The 14008-nt window shown below is 42.0% G+C and overlaps 1 protein-coding gene across 6 annotated transcripts in view; it reads right to left on the bottom strand.

Moving 5' to 3' along the window:
* KCNH1 (potassium voltage-gated channel subfamily H member 1) overlaps positions 1-14008 on the bottom strand; it is a 223006-nt gene that overhangs the window by 98289 nt on the left and 110709 nt on the right. For all 6 annotated transcript variants that reach the window (XM_081854588.1, XM_081854589.1, XM_081854591.1 and 3 more), the window contains exons 9-10: positions 12435-12687; positions 3157-3353 (exon numbers count right to left, since the gene is read on the bottom strand). In XM_081854588.1, coding sequence (XP_081710714.1) covers positions 3157-3353; positions 12435-12687 — 450 coding nt within the window. The remainder of the gene's footprint in view (positions 1-3156; positions 3354-12434; positions 12688-14008) is intronic.

The following is a 14008-nucleotide window of genomic DNA, read 5'->3' as shown; positions in this document are numbered from 1 at the left end:
TTTCCCAGTTCCTGCTCAGCATGTTTCTCAGGTGAGGTGGGCGGGGCAGGGAGTGCCTCCATTTGGGGCGGCAGCTGCAGAGGTGTGCCTATAAAAAAAATGTGCTGGTTTTCATGCTGATGTGAATTCAGGCAGCCTTTCAACTGCACATCACTGAAGAAGGTGATATATGGGGTGGCTGCATCATGCATCTCTTCATTGGGAGCAGGTGGTGCTGTGGTCTAAACCACTGAGCCTCTTGGGCTTGCTGATCAGAAGGTTGGTAGTTCGAATATGCATGAAGGGGTGAGCTTCCGTTGCTCTGTCCCAGCTTCTGCCAACCTAGCAGTTCGAAAGCACACCAGTGCAAGTAGATAAACAGGTACTGCTGTGGCGGGAAGGTAAACGGCATTTCCGTGCGCTCTGGCACTAGTCACGGTGTCCCGTTGCACCAGAAGCGGTTTAGTCATGCTGGCCGCTTGACCTGGAAAGCTGTCTGTGGACAAAACGCTGGCTCCCTCAGCCTGGAAAGCGAGATGAGCACCACATCCCATAGTCGCCTTTGACTGGACTTAACTGTCCAGTGGTCCTTCATAAAGGGATCTTGAGCCTTAATCTGAAGGAAATATCCACATTGTATTGAAGTTTTCCTGCTTTAATTTATTCTGTTTGCACCTAATTGAGTGCGTACTTCAATTCAACAGGGCATAATGAAATGATTATCTCTGTTTACTGCCAACATGATTTTGAAAACAAATAAGTAGTCTTTCCACTGGCAGGTATAAAAAATGGCACATAACGCTGTGGTGATTCTCACACGTCTCCGTCAAAATATACTAACAAACAGGTTAATTAATTAGGCCAAATAATTCCATGCTGTATTTGAAGCTATAATAAAGGAATGTCTCGACAAAATAGGATACGCTTATTGCACGGTGCCAATTATAGTTGCAAAGCTATACCCTTGTAAAGCCTTTTTCTGGCTTTTAATCAGATTTCATGGCTTTCTCCTATCTTCCTTGTATCTGAAGCAACAGTTCCAACACTATTAAAATATATTACCACAGAAAGCAGCCCATACCGTCTCAGCAGAAATGATGCAGAGCTAAAACAAAACCCCACAACCAGAAAGTGTATTTGATTCTTCCGTCTGAGAGATTATTTCAAAGCACTAGCAGAATGCAACCATATCGCGTAAACCATGGCAAACATTGTACACCCATTGCCTTGTGCCAATTTTCTGCCACAGACCTGGGAGCTCAATTATATCTGTCTTCGAGTAAATAAATACACATACTAGCTGCCCATGCAACCATTGCACAACACAGCACAGAATATGTGCCAGAATACCTTTAAGCCATCATTTATGTACCTGCAGTCCAGGAGGTGTGGAAAATGCTGCTCATTATGTACTGCATTGCTCCCTGTCTAACTCTACCAGGAAGATTCCTTTTTTAAAAAAAATGTAGGTAGAAAATCTGTTATTTCTTGATGGGTTGGGATAATTACACTACATATAAGGTTTTAACATTTGCCCTCACAGTTCAGACAAGATTTCACAGTGCAACATGGGGCCTTGTAGACTGGGAATTGCCTATGTTAAAACATGCTGGTGCTATTTTTGTGATCAGCAATGGTTTCTTGTTAATAAATCTGACTGGCTGGATGAAGTGACAGCTACTTGCCACTTTCAAGGGTTGTAGAGAATAACTCAGAGGAGCCAAACGCAGAGAAGAGAACAGGCCTCAATCTTCACCTCTTGAGTAGCCTCCCTTTTGTCTGAGGCCTCATTCCATGGCATACCTCAGGATTTCTCCATGTTACATTCACAATCATATTTCTACTATATGATTTTCTTTACTCTTATACACTAACACAAACTTCAGTTTGGAGACTTCTTTATTTTAGAATATGCTTCCCACAAAACCTCTTATGGCAATTCTTTAATTCTATCCTTCAAAATGCTGATGTTGCTGTTTGCATTTCTCTTTTTGCAATAGCGGACTCTTCTTAGTGCTGAGCGAATGTTTGTGGGTGAGGGAAGAATGCACTAAATATATGCACAGTCCACCCCACCCCCGTCTTCACAAATTTCTGAGCATATACAAAAAAAGAGGTATAAGGAAGAAGGTTTGAGGCACATTTGCTGGATACCGAAGTTGTGAAGAAGCAGAAACTATCTCCATTACAGATTTTAACTGTCATTCCCTCTTGCTAGGAAACTCTGGAATCTATGGTTATTTGTGCAGGGCCAAGGATTCTCAGTCCTGGGAATTGTAGCATAGAAAGGGTGTTGAGAATTTATTTGAGCAGTGCTACAGTTCTCAGGGTCTCCTAGGAACACTGGCATATCAACAGACATTGGATTTTTTACATCCCCATCTTACCCACCAATTTGACACATTTTTTATATCATGCTTCATTGTAATTGACTCCACGGTAATTTTATATTAGTTTGCTGGGATGCAGAAAATTCTCTGGTAAACTGGTGTGAATCAATACAGTGGTACCTTGGTTTACAAACTTAATTCATTCCGGAAATCCGTTCTTAAACCAAAGCATTCTTAAACCAAGGCGTGCTTTCCCATAGCAGGGGGAGACTCAATTTACAAATGGAACACACTCAACATGTTCTGCTTCCAAGGAAAAGTTCACAAACCAAAACACCTACTTCCAGGTTTGCAGCGTTCTTAATCCAAGTTGTTCGTAAACTAAGCTGTTCTTAAACCAAGGTACCACTGTATATGGGCTGAATCCAACAAAATCCATGGAATCCCCAGTGTATAATTTCTTTATTAGTATTTATAAAATGTTAAAATTGGTTAATTGTAATGATTTTATGTTACAACTACTGTGGTTCCCCCCCCCTTTGTTATTGTTGAACTCTAAATAAAGTCTTATTCTGTTTTTTAAAAAGGAATCCCCAGTGCAAATTCCGGAATTGGGGGAGGGGAGGGATGCAGGGAGCGTGCAAAGTGAGGAAACAGAGGAGCAGATTGTTGTCCAAGTTATACCCCATTGTAGTGCAAATATGACCGTAGGTGAGTTGTTTACCAGTGAGGATTCTTGTACACCCATATTTTCCATTTAAAAAAAAAAAAAAATCCTGACAGAATCAATCGAAAAGGAAAAGAGCCAACCCGAGACCACCCTCATAAGCACACAATAACTCCTTACCCTTTTCCTCAGGTTGTAGGTCAAGATGAGGTTCCTGGAGAAAGAGTGTGAGAAGGCCGTGTAGAACTCCAGCACCTTCTGTAAGGCATCTCTCTTGATCACGTGAAGGTCACAGTATGTCAGAGCCCTTACGTTAGCACAAGACTGGGCGAGGGTAGTTTCTTTCCAGAAGACATCCCCAAAAACATCTCCTTTGCCTAGGAAAAGACAACAGCAATAAAATCCAAGATCAAAGGACTGCCTCAGCGCCAAGACTCAAACAGCAAGAGCAAAACATTTCCACAAGAGGTTTCTTTCTTTCTTCCTTTTTACTGAAAGTGCATTTCTCATTTCATTCCACGTTCTGAACACAGGGCCCTCTGTTTGGAGTCCAGGGACAAGATCCAAATATCCCTGTACACGGTGACATGCTGCCAACAACCTTCTTCCCCAGTTGGCACTGTCAGGCCAGATTCAAATGAGAAGCCAAGGACACAAGGAAACATTTCCCATGTGGTCACTCTCTCATTTAAATCAACCTATCAGCTGGTGCTGGTTCTGTGTAAGCATGCAGGTTGTAGTACACTTGGTAGAATTGATTTTTTTTATTTGATATTTGTATTCCACTTTTCCAACAACAATGTTGGGTTTAAAGCGGCTCACCATCATCATCTTTAAAATGTGCAAACATTACAGTCCCTGTAATCCTATCAAAAACACAATAGCAGGAAAAAACAAGGCTGATAAAACAAACAAATTCAATGCAAACTCATAGTGCTTCAAAGTACATAAGGAAGAAAGCTATCATGCTGAGGAAAGGAAACAAGCAGCATTCTCCAAGATAGACGTTTGAGACAATTTATCTTCCTGGGCTTGTATTCTTTTTGTATGCTGTACCTATAATATGGCACGCAGTCTGGAGAGTCTGTAGATAGGCAAATGACAGTGTTGAGACGTAACACTAAACCATGGCTTAGCACTGAGTCAATGGGCCACAGCAAGCAACAGACCTATGTTCTCCCTCCTCTCATGTGCAGCCAGAAAAAGAACCCCAACAGCATTTATTTTCAGTTTCTCTGCATCTCAGCTCGTTGTTGAAGCCAAAGTGGGAATCAACTAATCCTTCTCTGTCAAAACAAGCCAATTTCAAACCATGGTTTCTGAAGCTGGCTTGTTTGACCACAGTAAGTGCACAAGCCCTGATCCCCAATTTGGATACAGCAAAAAGCTGAGATTCCATTTGAATACAGCAATAATTCAGGGAAATTCACCAAAGGAGAAATACACCAAAGTCCTTTTTCCAGCCATGTGGCAAGAAAAGAGGATAGATTTCAAGGCTTCCTGCAGCTCATTCACATAATGCCAAGCCATGAATTGTTTACGATCAATTGATTTTAACCCCACCCTTCAAGTCACTCCAAAGTGTGATGTATCAAATGAACCCTACAAGAAATCCAGTAAGAACTTTAAAACAATATAAACCAGTTCAACAACTACAGTGGTACCTCGGGTTATATACGCTTCAGGTTACATACTCCACTAACCCAGAAATAGTGCCTCAAGTTAAAAACTTTGCTTCAGGATGAGAACAGAAATCGTGCTCTGGCCGCGCAGCAGCAGCGGGAGGCCCCATTAGCTAAAGTGGTGCTTCAGGTTAAGAACAGTTTCAGGTTAAGTACGGACCTCCAGAACAAATTAAGTACCGTATTTTTCGCTCTATAAGATGCACCAGACCACAAGGCGCACCTAGTTTTTGGAGGAGGAAAACAAGAAAAAATAATATTCTGAATCTCAGAAGCCAGAAGAGCAAGAGGGATCTCTGCGCAGTGAAAGCAGCAATCCCTCTTGCTGTTCTGGCTTCTGGGATAGCTGCGCAGCCTGCATTCGCTCCATATGACGCACACACATTTCCCCTTACTTTTTGGGAGGGAAAAAGTGAGTCTTATAGAGCAAAAAATACGGTACTTAACCCGAGGTACCACTGTACACCCCTCAAGGCAAACATCAGCGGCCTAGTCAGGGTGGGCCCAAGACATTTTGCTGCCTGAGGCAAAGAACAAGATGGTGCTCTCTCATTCTCTATATAGAACCAAGTGAACTGGCAACAGGAGAGGGACCTTGACTGCACCTGAAGGCAACAGGCTACCTTTAGGCACTGCTGAGGGAAGGGGAAGCTACCCCCAGCACCTGCCATCTCTGGTAGCTGCCTCATTATGTCTAATGGTAGGGTTGACCTTGAGCCTAATACATCAAGAACCCACATCATTAAAGAGAAGCATACTTTAGCTGGCGCTGAAAATCCACAAATGTTGGCGCCAGGCAGTTTGGTGTTATATATGGTCACAGCTACTATGTATTCAGAGTTATGCGTACTCTAGGCAAGCAGAATGCAATGTTTTTCAAAGGCCAGCAGTCAATCAGCTGAATTGCTCCACAGAGTTCTGTGCTTAAAACTATCTGGTGGCTTAGCATAAATCCATTTATCCAGTCTTAGCACTGGATTCAGAATTCTCAAGCTTGCAAAATATTTAAACAACTCTGGTAACAGCGATTAACCCGTTCAATTTAAAATGTGGATTGCTCCCAATAATATATAAAGATCTATTCCATGTAAGATTCCTAATAAAAGTAATTTCTCCTGTGCTGTTCAAGTCAAGAAAATGTACCTTTATTAAACTTTGTAAAAATTCTAACTGTGCTAAGGCACTGATATTTAATTTGCCAATTAATTAATTAGAGTAATTTGTGCAAAGTAAGACAGTTAATAGCATAAAAAGAATGTTGAGTGTCAGCCTGCTGTTAATCCTTCAAAAATGGCTAACAACTTAAAAGCTGTCAGTCTCTCTTTGCTCCTTTTTCTTTACTCCGTGGCTAAACAGTGTAACTGGCAGAGCTGATAAAAGCCACCCTGAGCTTTTGATCTCCCACACAGTTTCTTCATATATGATTTAACCTGAATTCAATGGTGTTGCTTGATCTATACCAACAGAAGAAGAGCACTGTCCCCTAAAAGCGTGTGAATAATTTACTTCTTTCATTTATTTGAAAACTAACCACAATTACTCTTCCAAGTTCACATGAAAAAATATTGTATGGCCTAAGAAATCTTTAAAAAAAGATCTGATAAATAGAAATATTTTCTCCTCAGAATCTGAAAGAACAGCCCTGTTGTCATGTGGCCATATTCTATAAAGATATAATAACAAGATAAAGAGTCTGTATTCATTTAGCAGATACCTTTTCCATTGGGTAGATGCCAAATGACCAGTGGGTCCAACGCAAACACTTAAGAGTCAAAAATATTTTCCTCATGTCATATAATAGAGCACATTGTGCTAATAGAGCAATGATCAAATTGCAAGGTAGGAGTTTGCTATATAGGCAGTCTCCCATTTACATGCGTTCAATATGTGTGCAACTGTGTATATGCACATCACGCTGAACCTACAAGGGATATGGAAACGTCATAAAGGCATCACTGAAATGTCACTAAATGGGCAGAGTGGGGTGACTGCAGACTCTTTCAATGGGTTTCAATTATAGATGATTTTGCTGGCGGTGCCTCGTAACCTCCGAGTAAACAGGGGGCTGCCTGTTTTTGGGTTGTATCCCGCTAATCAGGACAGACTCATTGAAAATAATGGCCATGACTAACTTATTTATTTCAATAGGTCTACTCTGAGTATAACTTAGGGGGATACAACTTAATCACCAGCAGCAAGCACAACCAAGCTCTACCCCCTCTTGCCCCCATGTGCCTCTGAAATTGGCTCTGGGCAGCTGCAAAGCCCCCAGAACAGTACACAGGGAGAGGAGAGAGAGGGGGAATCATTCCATTTGGCAAACTGAAATGTTTGTGCAGACAATGTTTGCTCTGGTATAGAACTGCCTCCCCCTTCAGGTAAGATATCCTAGCATGGTCCAGTAGATGTGGAGCAGTAGTAGCTCTTTAGTGACTATGTCACATGTGTATGATTGGCAGTCATCCTTTGTAGGTACTGTAGGTTGTTGAGTATGAGTGGTTGGTTGACGGACATAATATTCAAAGTAGTAAATGACTGTTGTGGTTCTGTGCAATGGATGGTGAGTGAGATTGGGTGAGTGGCTACATGACTAATGTGTGTTATGTTGGTTGTAATTTTGCATTATGCTGTCTTGTACTGATCTCTGATTATTCATATCAACATGGATATTGTTTAAGTATTTGAGTGTTGTTGCTGTTTTACAGAAATCATTCTAGTCTTTATTGTACTTATTGTGTAGAGAAGATAGAAAGATAGACAGATAGATATGTGTATACACACACACACATACTGTGAACCCTTTTGAGATTTTCAGAAAGTAAGTGGTTGCTAAAAGGAAATAATACATAAAATCCAACTCCCTTGTATGGGGGTGGGGGCAAGGTTTAAATATTCTTGTGCCACATTATGAGTCTATCCCACTGAGTTGGGACTATCACCTTTGGCACTTCTGTGTAATAGATGTCCTTGCGGGTAAAGTAATAAGCCAAAGCTGTTTCAGAGAAGCATTAGAAGAACAATTATGTCTGTATGCTTTAAGATTGCAATTAGATAAAATTAAACCAGCAGGGTTTTCTCCTTCTAGAGCAAATGGGCCATTTAACACCTTTCACACACACACATTTCCACAGGGGTAACATGGTTATTTTGAAAGAAAGAAAAATTCCTCGGGGATGATGACTTTGTGAAAAATAACTTACTCTGGAAATTTGAGGACACGCAATCCATGCCATCCGCCTGTACAATGTGCTCTCTTAATCAGAGTAAACAAATGAAACCACCCCAATCCCTGGTGGCAGTAAACAAATTAAAATAGCGAGGTTTGCATAACAAATGCATGCATGGTCACACTACAATCATAACTTTAGTTGGTTTATTGATTTTATCTGCTTTATTATAGCTATTTGTATTGAGGTGGAAATTATTCCATACCAAACTGGAATCCTATGCTTTAAATTGAATACCCCACTCCCCTTTGTACACAATGTTTCCTACTTAAAAGAGGCAGGTCCTTATGTGCTTCGCCACATCATTTCCAGCAAAAACTTCAGCACAGCAAGGGAGAAACAATGTTTAGTCAACAAAGATAGCATTTGCACTTTTCCAGTATTAGTGTAGAAATACTTCTGCATATGTTTACATTCTAATAATAGAGATATGTCTTTGTTTTGTAAAGCAGGGCTTTGATCAAGGGTAGTCAACATGGTGCCCTCCAGATATTGCTGGACTACAAGTCCGATGGGCCCCAGCCAGGATTGGTAAAGTTATAGTAGGCTAACATCTCAACAGCTATCCCTGATGTTATCAAAGCTCTACACCTTTGTCTGGAGTGAATCTTAAAGGGCCAGCCCCCAGGCCTGAAGATTGACCCTTCTTTGGCCTTTTTGTGGCCTGCCATGGGTCACATGGGGTCATATGTGCCTCCATTTATCAACATAAAGGTAGGTTAGGGTAAGGGAGTCTAACTGGTCGAAGGTCACCCAGCGAATTTCCTGGGTGAGTGGAGATCTCACAGGAGATCTTCAAGAAGAGACTGGGCAGTCACCTGATGTAAATACTCTTGCTCTGGATTTCTAACTTGGAGCAGGAGGCCGGATGAGATCTCCCTTCCATTCTACAAATTTATGACTAGGCAGGGAACTGAACACAGATTTGCTTGGCCTAACTCCAAGATCCTATCCACTACGCCAGACTGGTTCTCAAAAGATATCCTTCTAGCACGATGAATATCATTTGGAACTGAGATCACGCTTTCCTCTTAGGAACTGGGTAAACCTGATTTATAGTAACGTTATTATGCAAGAGAACACAGCGTATTCAATAAGCCAAGAGCAATAAGCTCACCAAATGAAATATTGTTGTAGGAGGCTCAGCCTTCTAATTTCAGCGTAAAGTTGGCTCTAATGGCATTTTTAAAAATATTGCCTGTAAATTCATTCATATCTTTTTAAGGCACAAAGGACATTTTGCTCCTAAGTTACATAGATCATTCAGTCACAAAATAATAATAATAAATGCAGTTTATTTCTCAGTTGCAAGGTGGGATAAGAGCATAACTCTTACATTCTTACTCTTACATTCCATAATCACATTCCGTTAAAAGAGAAACAGATATTATAGTTTAGTGAACACATTCCCCCCCCCCCGCACACACACTTTCTAGTACAATTTTCACAATGATTGCTATTCAAAATCCTGAGGGGTGCTGCTGAATCATCAGAATTCAAAATCTGTGGAACAGGTTAATTAATAGTAAGACTATTGACCTGTGTTCTTAATTGACCAATTAACAGTAGAGCCACTGTCTTTGTTAATGACAGTCATAATCACAGAGGGATCCTTCAGCAGTCCTAAAGTGTGGTCTCCTCTGTCCAATTGGTCTTGAGTACAATCCTGTATGTGCAAGCAGAACCCATGAGACTGTCGCGAATTCCTCACGGCGCTTTTTAGTGAAATGCTCAGAGTCCCAGGTTTCTTTTCAGTGCAGTCTTTTTAATGTGAGCTATATACAAGTATTTACAAAAACAGTCCATACAGTATATACAAGTATACAGTATATACAGTATATACAAGTATACAGTATACAGTATATACAGTATATACAAGTATATACAGTATATACAAGTATATACAAGTATACAGCATATACAAGTATTTACAAAAACAGTCCATACAGAGTACCTGCTCCTTAAGGCAAACGAATACTCTTCACCACAGCACCACCACAGCACAACCACAACACAGCACAACCACCACAATTACTGTTGAACAGGCTTTCCTTTTTAAAACAGGTGATAGCCAATCACATTAATCACATTCCTGCTGAGTCACTCTGACCCAGCACTTCACAGAGTATTGCATCAGCCTGTTGAAGCCTGCAGACTTACTCAGTAACCTGCGAATCCCAACAGAGACATACTGAGGCAGCTGCCTTGGGCAACAGAATCCAAGAGGCTGCACCACTGCAGGTGCCACTGCTGCTGGATAAGCAAGAAGCATTAGTGGCGGCTTCCAGGTTCCAGTGAGATCTTGTGAGAGCCCTGCAAAATCTCACTGGAAGCTGCTGCCGCAGCTGCTTCTTCTTGCTTCTCCAGTAATGGTGGTGGGGGCTCTGTCATCACTTGGATTCTGCCACCCAAACTGGAACCCATAAGATGCAGCCACACATCTCTGGTAAGTGAGGCTTCAGTGGGGGTAGGAACAGGACGGGCTGGCCCTGTGTCTAAGCAAGGAATCTTTTTCAGCCTGAAGGCATTATGTGTAGAGGAGCACAGATAAGATGACCGAGGGTATGGAAACCAAGCCTTATAACAAACAGCTGAAGGAACCGGGTCTGTTTAGAATGGAAAAGAGGATACAAAGAGGAGATATGATAGACATTTGACTGTCACATGGAAGATGGTGCAAGCTTACTTTCTCCTGTTCCAGAGGCTAGGACCCAAACCAATGGCTTCAAGTTACAAGGAAGGAGATTACGACTAAACATCAGGAAGTAATTTCTGACACTAAGAGCTGTTCAACAGTGGAACAGTCTCCCTCAGGAGGTTGTAGACCCTCCTTCCTCGGAGGATTTTAAGCAGAGATTGGATGGCCATCTGTCAAGGATGCCTTAGTTGAGATTCTTAGATGATCCTCAGGGTCCCTTCCAACCCTTCCAACATAAAGGGACCCCTGACCATTAGGTCCAGTCATAAGTGGCTCTCATCTCGCTTTATTGGCCGAGGGAGCCGGCGTACAGGTCATGTGGCCAGCAGGACTAAGCCGCTTCTGGTGAACCAGAGCAACGCACGGAAACGCTGTTTACCTTCCCGCCGGAGTGGTACCTATTTATCTACTTGCAGTTTGACGTGCTTTCGAACTGCTAGGTGGGCAGGAGCAGGGACTGAGCAATGGGAGCTCACCCTGTCGCGGGGATTCAAACCACCGACCTTCTGATCGGCAAGTCCTAGGTCTGTGGTTTAAACCACAGCGCCACCCGCCATTCTATGATTCCCTCTTGGGCCACCTTCTGGGGGCTGCATAGTCAATCCAGGCAAGAAAGAGGAGCTCTTACAGAATTACATTCCAGCCATGCAACAAAACCCAGGAAGGGAGAGAATGCGAGGTCTGATGTGAGGTGTGGCCTAGGGAAGGAAAGGGGCCCAGACAGAGCCCCAAAGGGCAGGTAGAGAACCAGGGAGGGAGGGGATGACGGCATGAAAGGGGACTGTTGGCAACAAAAGGCTTGGAAGAGGGAGACATCAGCATGCTGGAGGACTCCAAACTGTGACTGAGACTATTTATATATGCCTTTCAAATAATTTGCCCTGCAAATAAATAAATAAAAAATTGGCTGAACCAGAATACAAGCAGTCTTTTGGGTACCTAGCTGAGACAGAGACAAATACAGATACAAATGCAAGGCAGCTTCCCCAAGTAAAAGAAAGAGAGGAAGAAATGGGGGGGGGGGGAGAGAAACAACATCTAAGGGGTTTGCTCTATAGTATACAGTGGTACCTCGGGTTAAGTACTTAATTCGTTCCGGATGTCCGTTTTCAACCTGTAACTGTTCTTAACCTGAAGCACCACTTTAGCTAATGGGGCCTCCCGCTGCCACCGTGCCGCCAGAGCACCATTTCTGTTCTCATCCTGAAGCAAAGTTCTTAATCCGAGGTACTATTTCTGGGTTAGCGGAGTCTGTAACCTGAAGCGTCTGTAACCTGAAGCGTATGTAACCCGAGGTACCACTGTATTGTTAAAGATAAAATAGGTAGAGCTGGTTGGGTTGATATGGTGTATGCTTCTGACAAGGTAGCTCCTGAGTAAGCTTAGCAGCCATGAAGCAAAGTTCTTAACCCAAGGTACTATTTCTGGGTTAGCTGAGTCTGTAACCTGAAGCATATGTAACCCGAGGTACCACTGTATTGCTCTGTCTTCTCTCTTTCCTGACGGTATATTTCCTTCTAAGTGATAGCTACATTTGTTCTGAAAGATTTAAGGTTGCTAGGCTGCTGTTCTTTCTGGAAGGCTAATGTGAACAACAGACGCTGCACCACATCTCTGTGAGATTTTACTTTACCATTAGAAAGGTGTGATAGAATCGCATCACTACCTGAAGGCTGGATCAGCCTTGTTACTTATCTACATCTTATGGGTTATCACATGGTCTTTCCCTCCTTGCTTTGCTTCCACTGTGTTGAAGTGCAAAACCTTTTTTATGTGCAGGAATTTACTTTCAGAATAAACATTTAGTACACAAATGTGAACACGAAGACAGAATGTAATGGGAGAACCTACCCAAAATTGCAACAACTTCATCATCCTGGATAACTTCCAAGGATCCCGAAACCACAAAGCAAAGATTGTCCACGCTCTCTCCAGCATGATATATGAGATCCCCCGGAGCACAGTGCACCGTCTGAAATTCCATGGCAAGAGCTCGCAGGCACCCATCGCTGGCCAGCCTAAACGCAGGGTGTTCTTTAAAAACTTTTCGATTCAGATGAACACAGATGTCCGCTCGCATGTCCTTAGGGCAAATCTGCAGAACCTGGGACAACATTACAAGAATCAACCTCTGCAAGAGATTCGAGTGTGCTACATCCACTGTGTGCTGTCATTATGACATTTTTTTCCCTTTAAAAAACATCGTGTGCTTGTGCAGGAGATTCATTTTGGCTTCCTGTTGGCTAGCCAACTTATAATTGGCTAAATCCCTGTCCCTGCTTCTTTGCTCTTTTGGACAAGTGGCTGCAGCAATGGAATCTAGCCATCTGTCTCTTAAGTGATGTAAATCCCTAATAACAACCCTGTTTTTAGCTGTTTGCCTTTGAATTTGGAATCCTCTGCATCTACCTATGTGCATGGAAGCTGTGACACTGCTCAGCAGATGTTTGTTTTTATAAAATAAACTGAAACATCTCCGACTGCCAAGATAGCAGACAGAAAATAATTAATAGTAATCATTAAATCTCATTGGGAATGGTGGCAGCTGCTGAAGTTATAATTGCAAATGTTAAACAGGAATCTGTCAGGGAACGCAAAGTTAGAAAATTACTTTTAAAAGGGCAATCCTCATTGACCCTTAAATTCCCGCACCAGCCTCAACATTAAATTAAAAAGCTCTTTGATATTAAGGCAGAAGATATCTGTACAAGACCAAGAATAAAACAGTTATTTAGGCCAAACACATTCTTTGGTAGCTACTGAGCTACCAAGATAATAGTCAAGGGTTTTTTTTAACAAAACAGTGAAATCAATAGAACAGAATACATATCACATACTTAAATAGGGCATGCATTGAAACAGCACACAAATGCTTAAACTTTTTGGAATGTATATATGATCAGGGGGCTTTCAAATTCCTTTGTCTTGAGAAAACCAATTAACCTACAGTAGCAAATCATCATCACATACCTGGCAGGGGGAGAGAGATATGCGGCCAAACACACATTGGCTGCCTTGGATTATACCTCCCAACCCCCCAAAAATTATAGCTCACATCCAAGACCTGACACATGCTTAAATCTCTCTAATGAGGTTAACTTTGGTTGGATTCTGTTTATGTTTTATTTGCTCATTTTACTGAAACCTCCAATTTTCATTCATGGTCAAACCAGCACAGAAGAGTGGTATCATTGCATCAGTGGTCAAAGACAATAGCATCTTAGAGTAGTTGCTAGCATTCACATGCCTAGGGGGAAAAAATTGCTTATTGCTGATGATTTTTCTTCCACCAGAGAAGAAGAAGCTTTTTCTCAAAATACACTCAGATGTGGAATTTCCCAACAAGTCCTGGCCTTTGCCATTGCCTTGGAGCAACTAGAAGACAGCTACCACTATGGCAACTATCCTTAGAATAAACTTGTTTA

The sequence above is a fragment of the Podarcis erhardii genome (assembly GCF_964252035.2).
Source record: "Podarcis erhardii genome assembly, chromosome: 3".
Classification (NCBI taxonomy): domain Eukaryota; kingdom Metazoa; phylum Chordata; class Lepidosauria; order Squamata; family Lacertidae; genus Podarcis; species Podarcis erhardii.
This window is presented reverse-complemented; position numbering and strand designations above follow the sequence as displayed.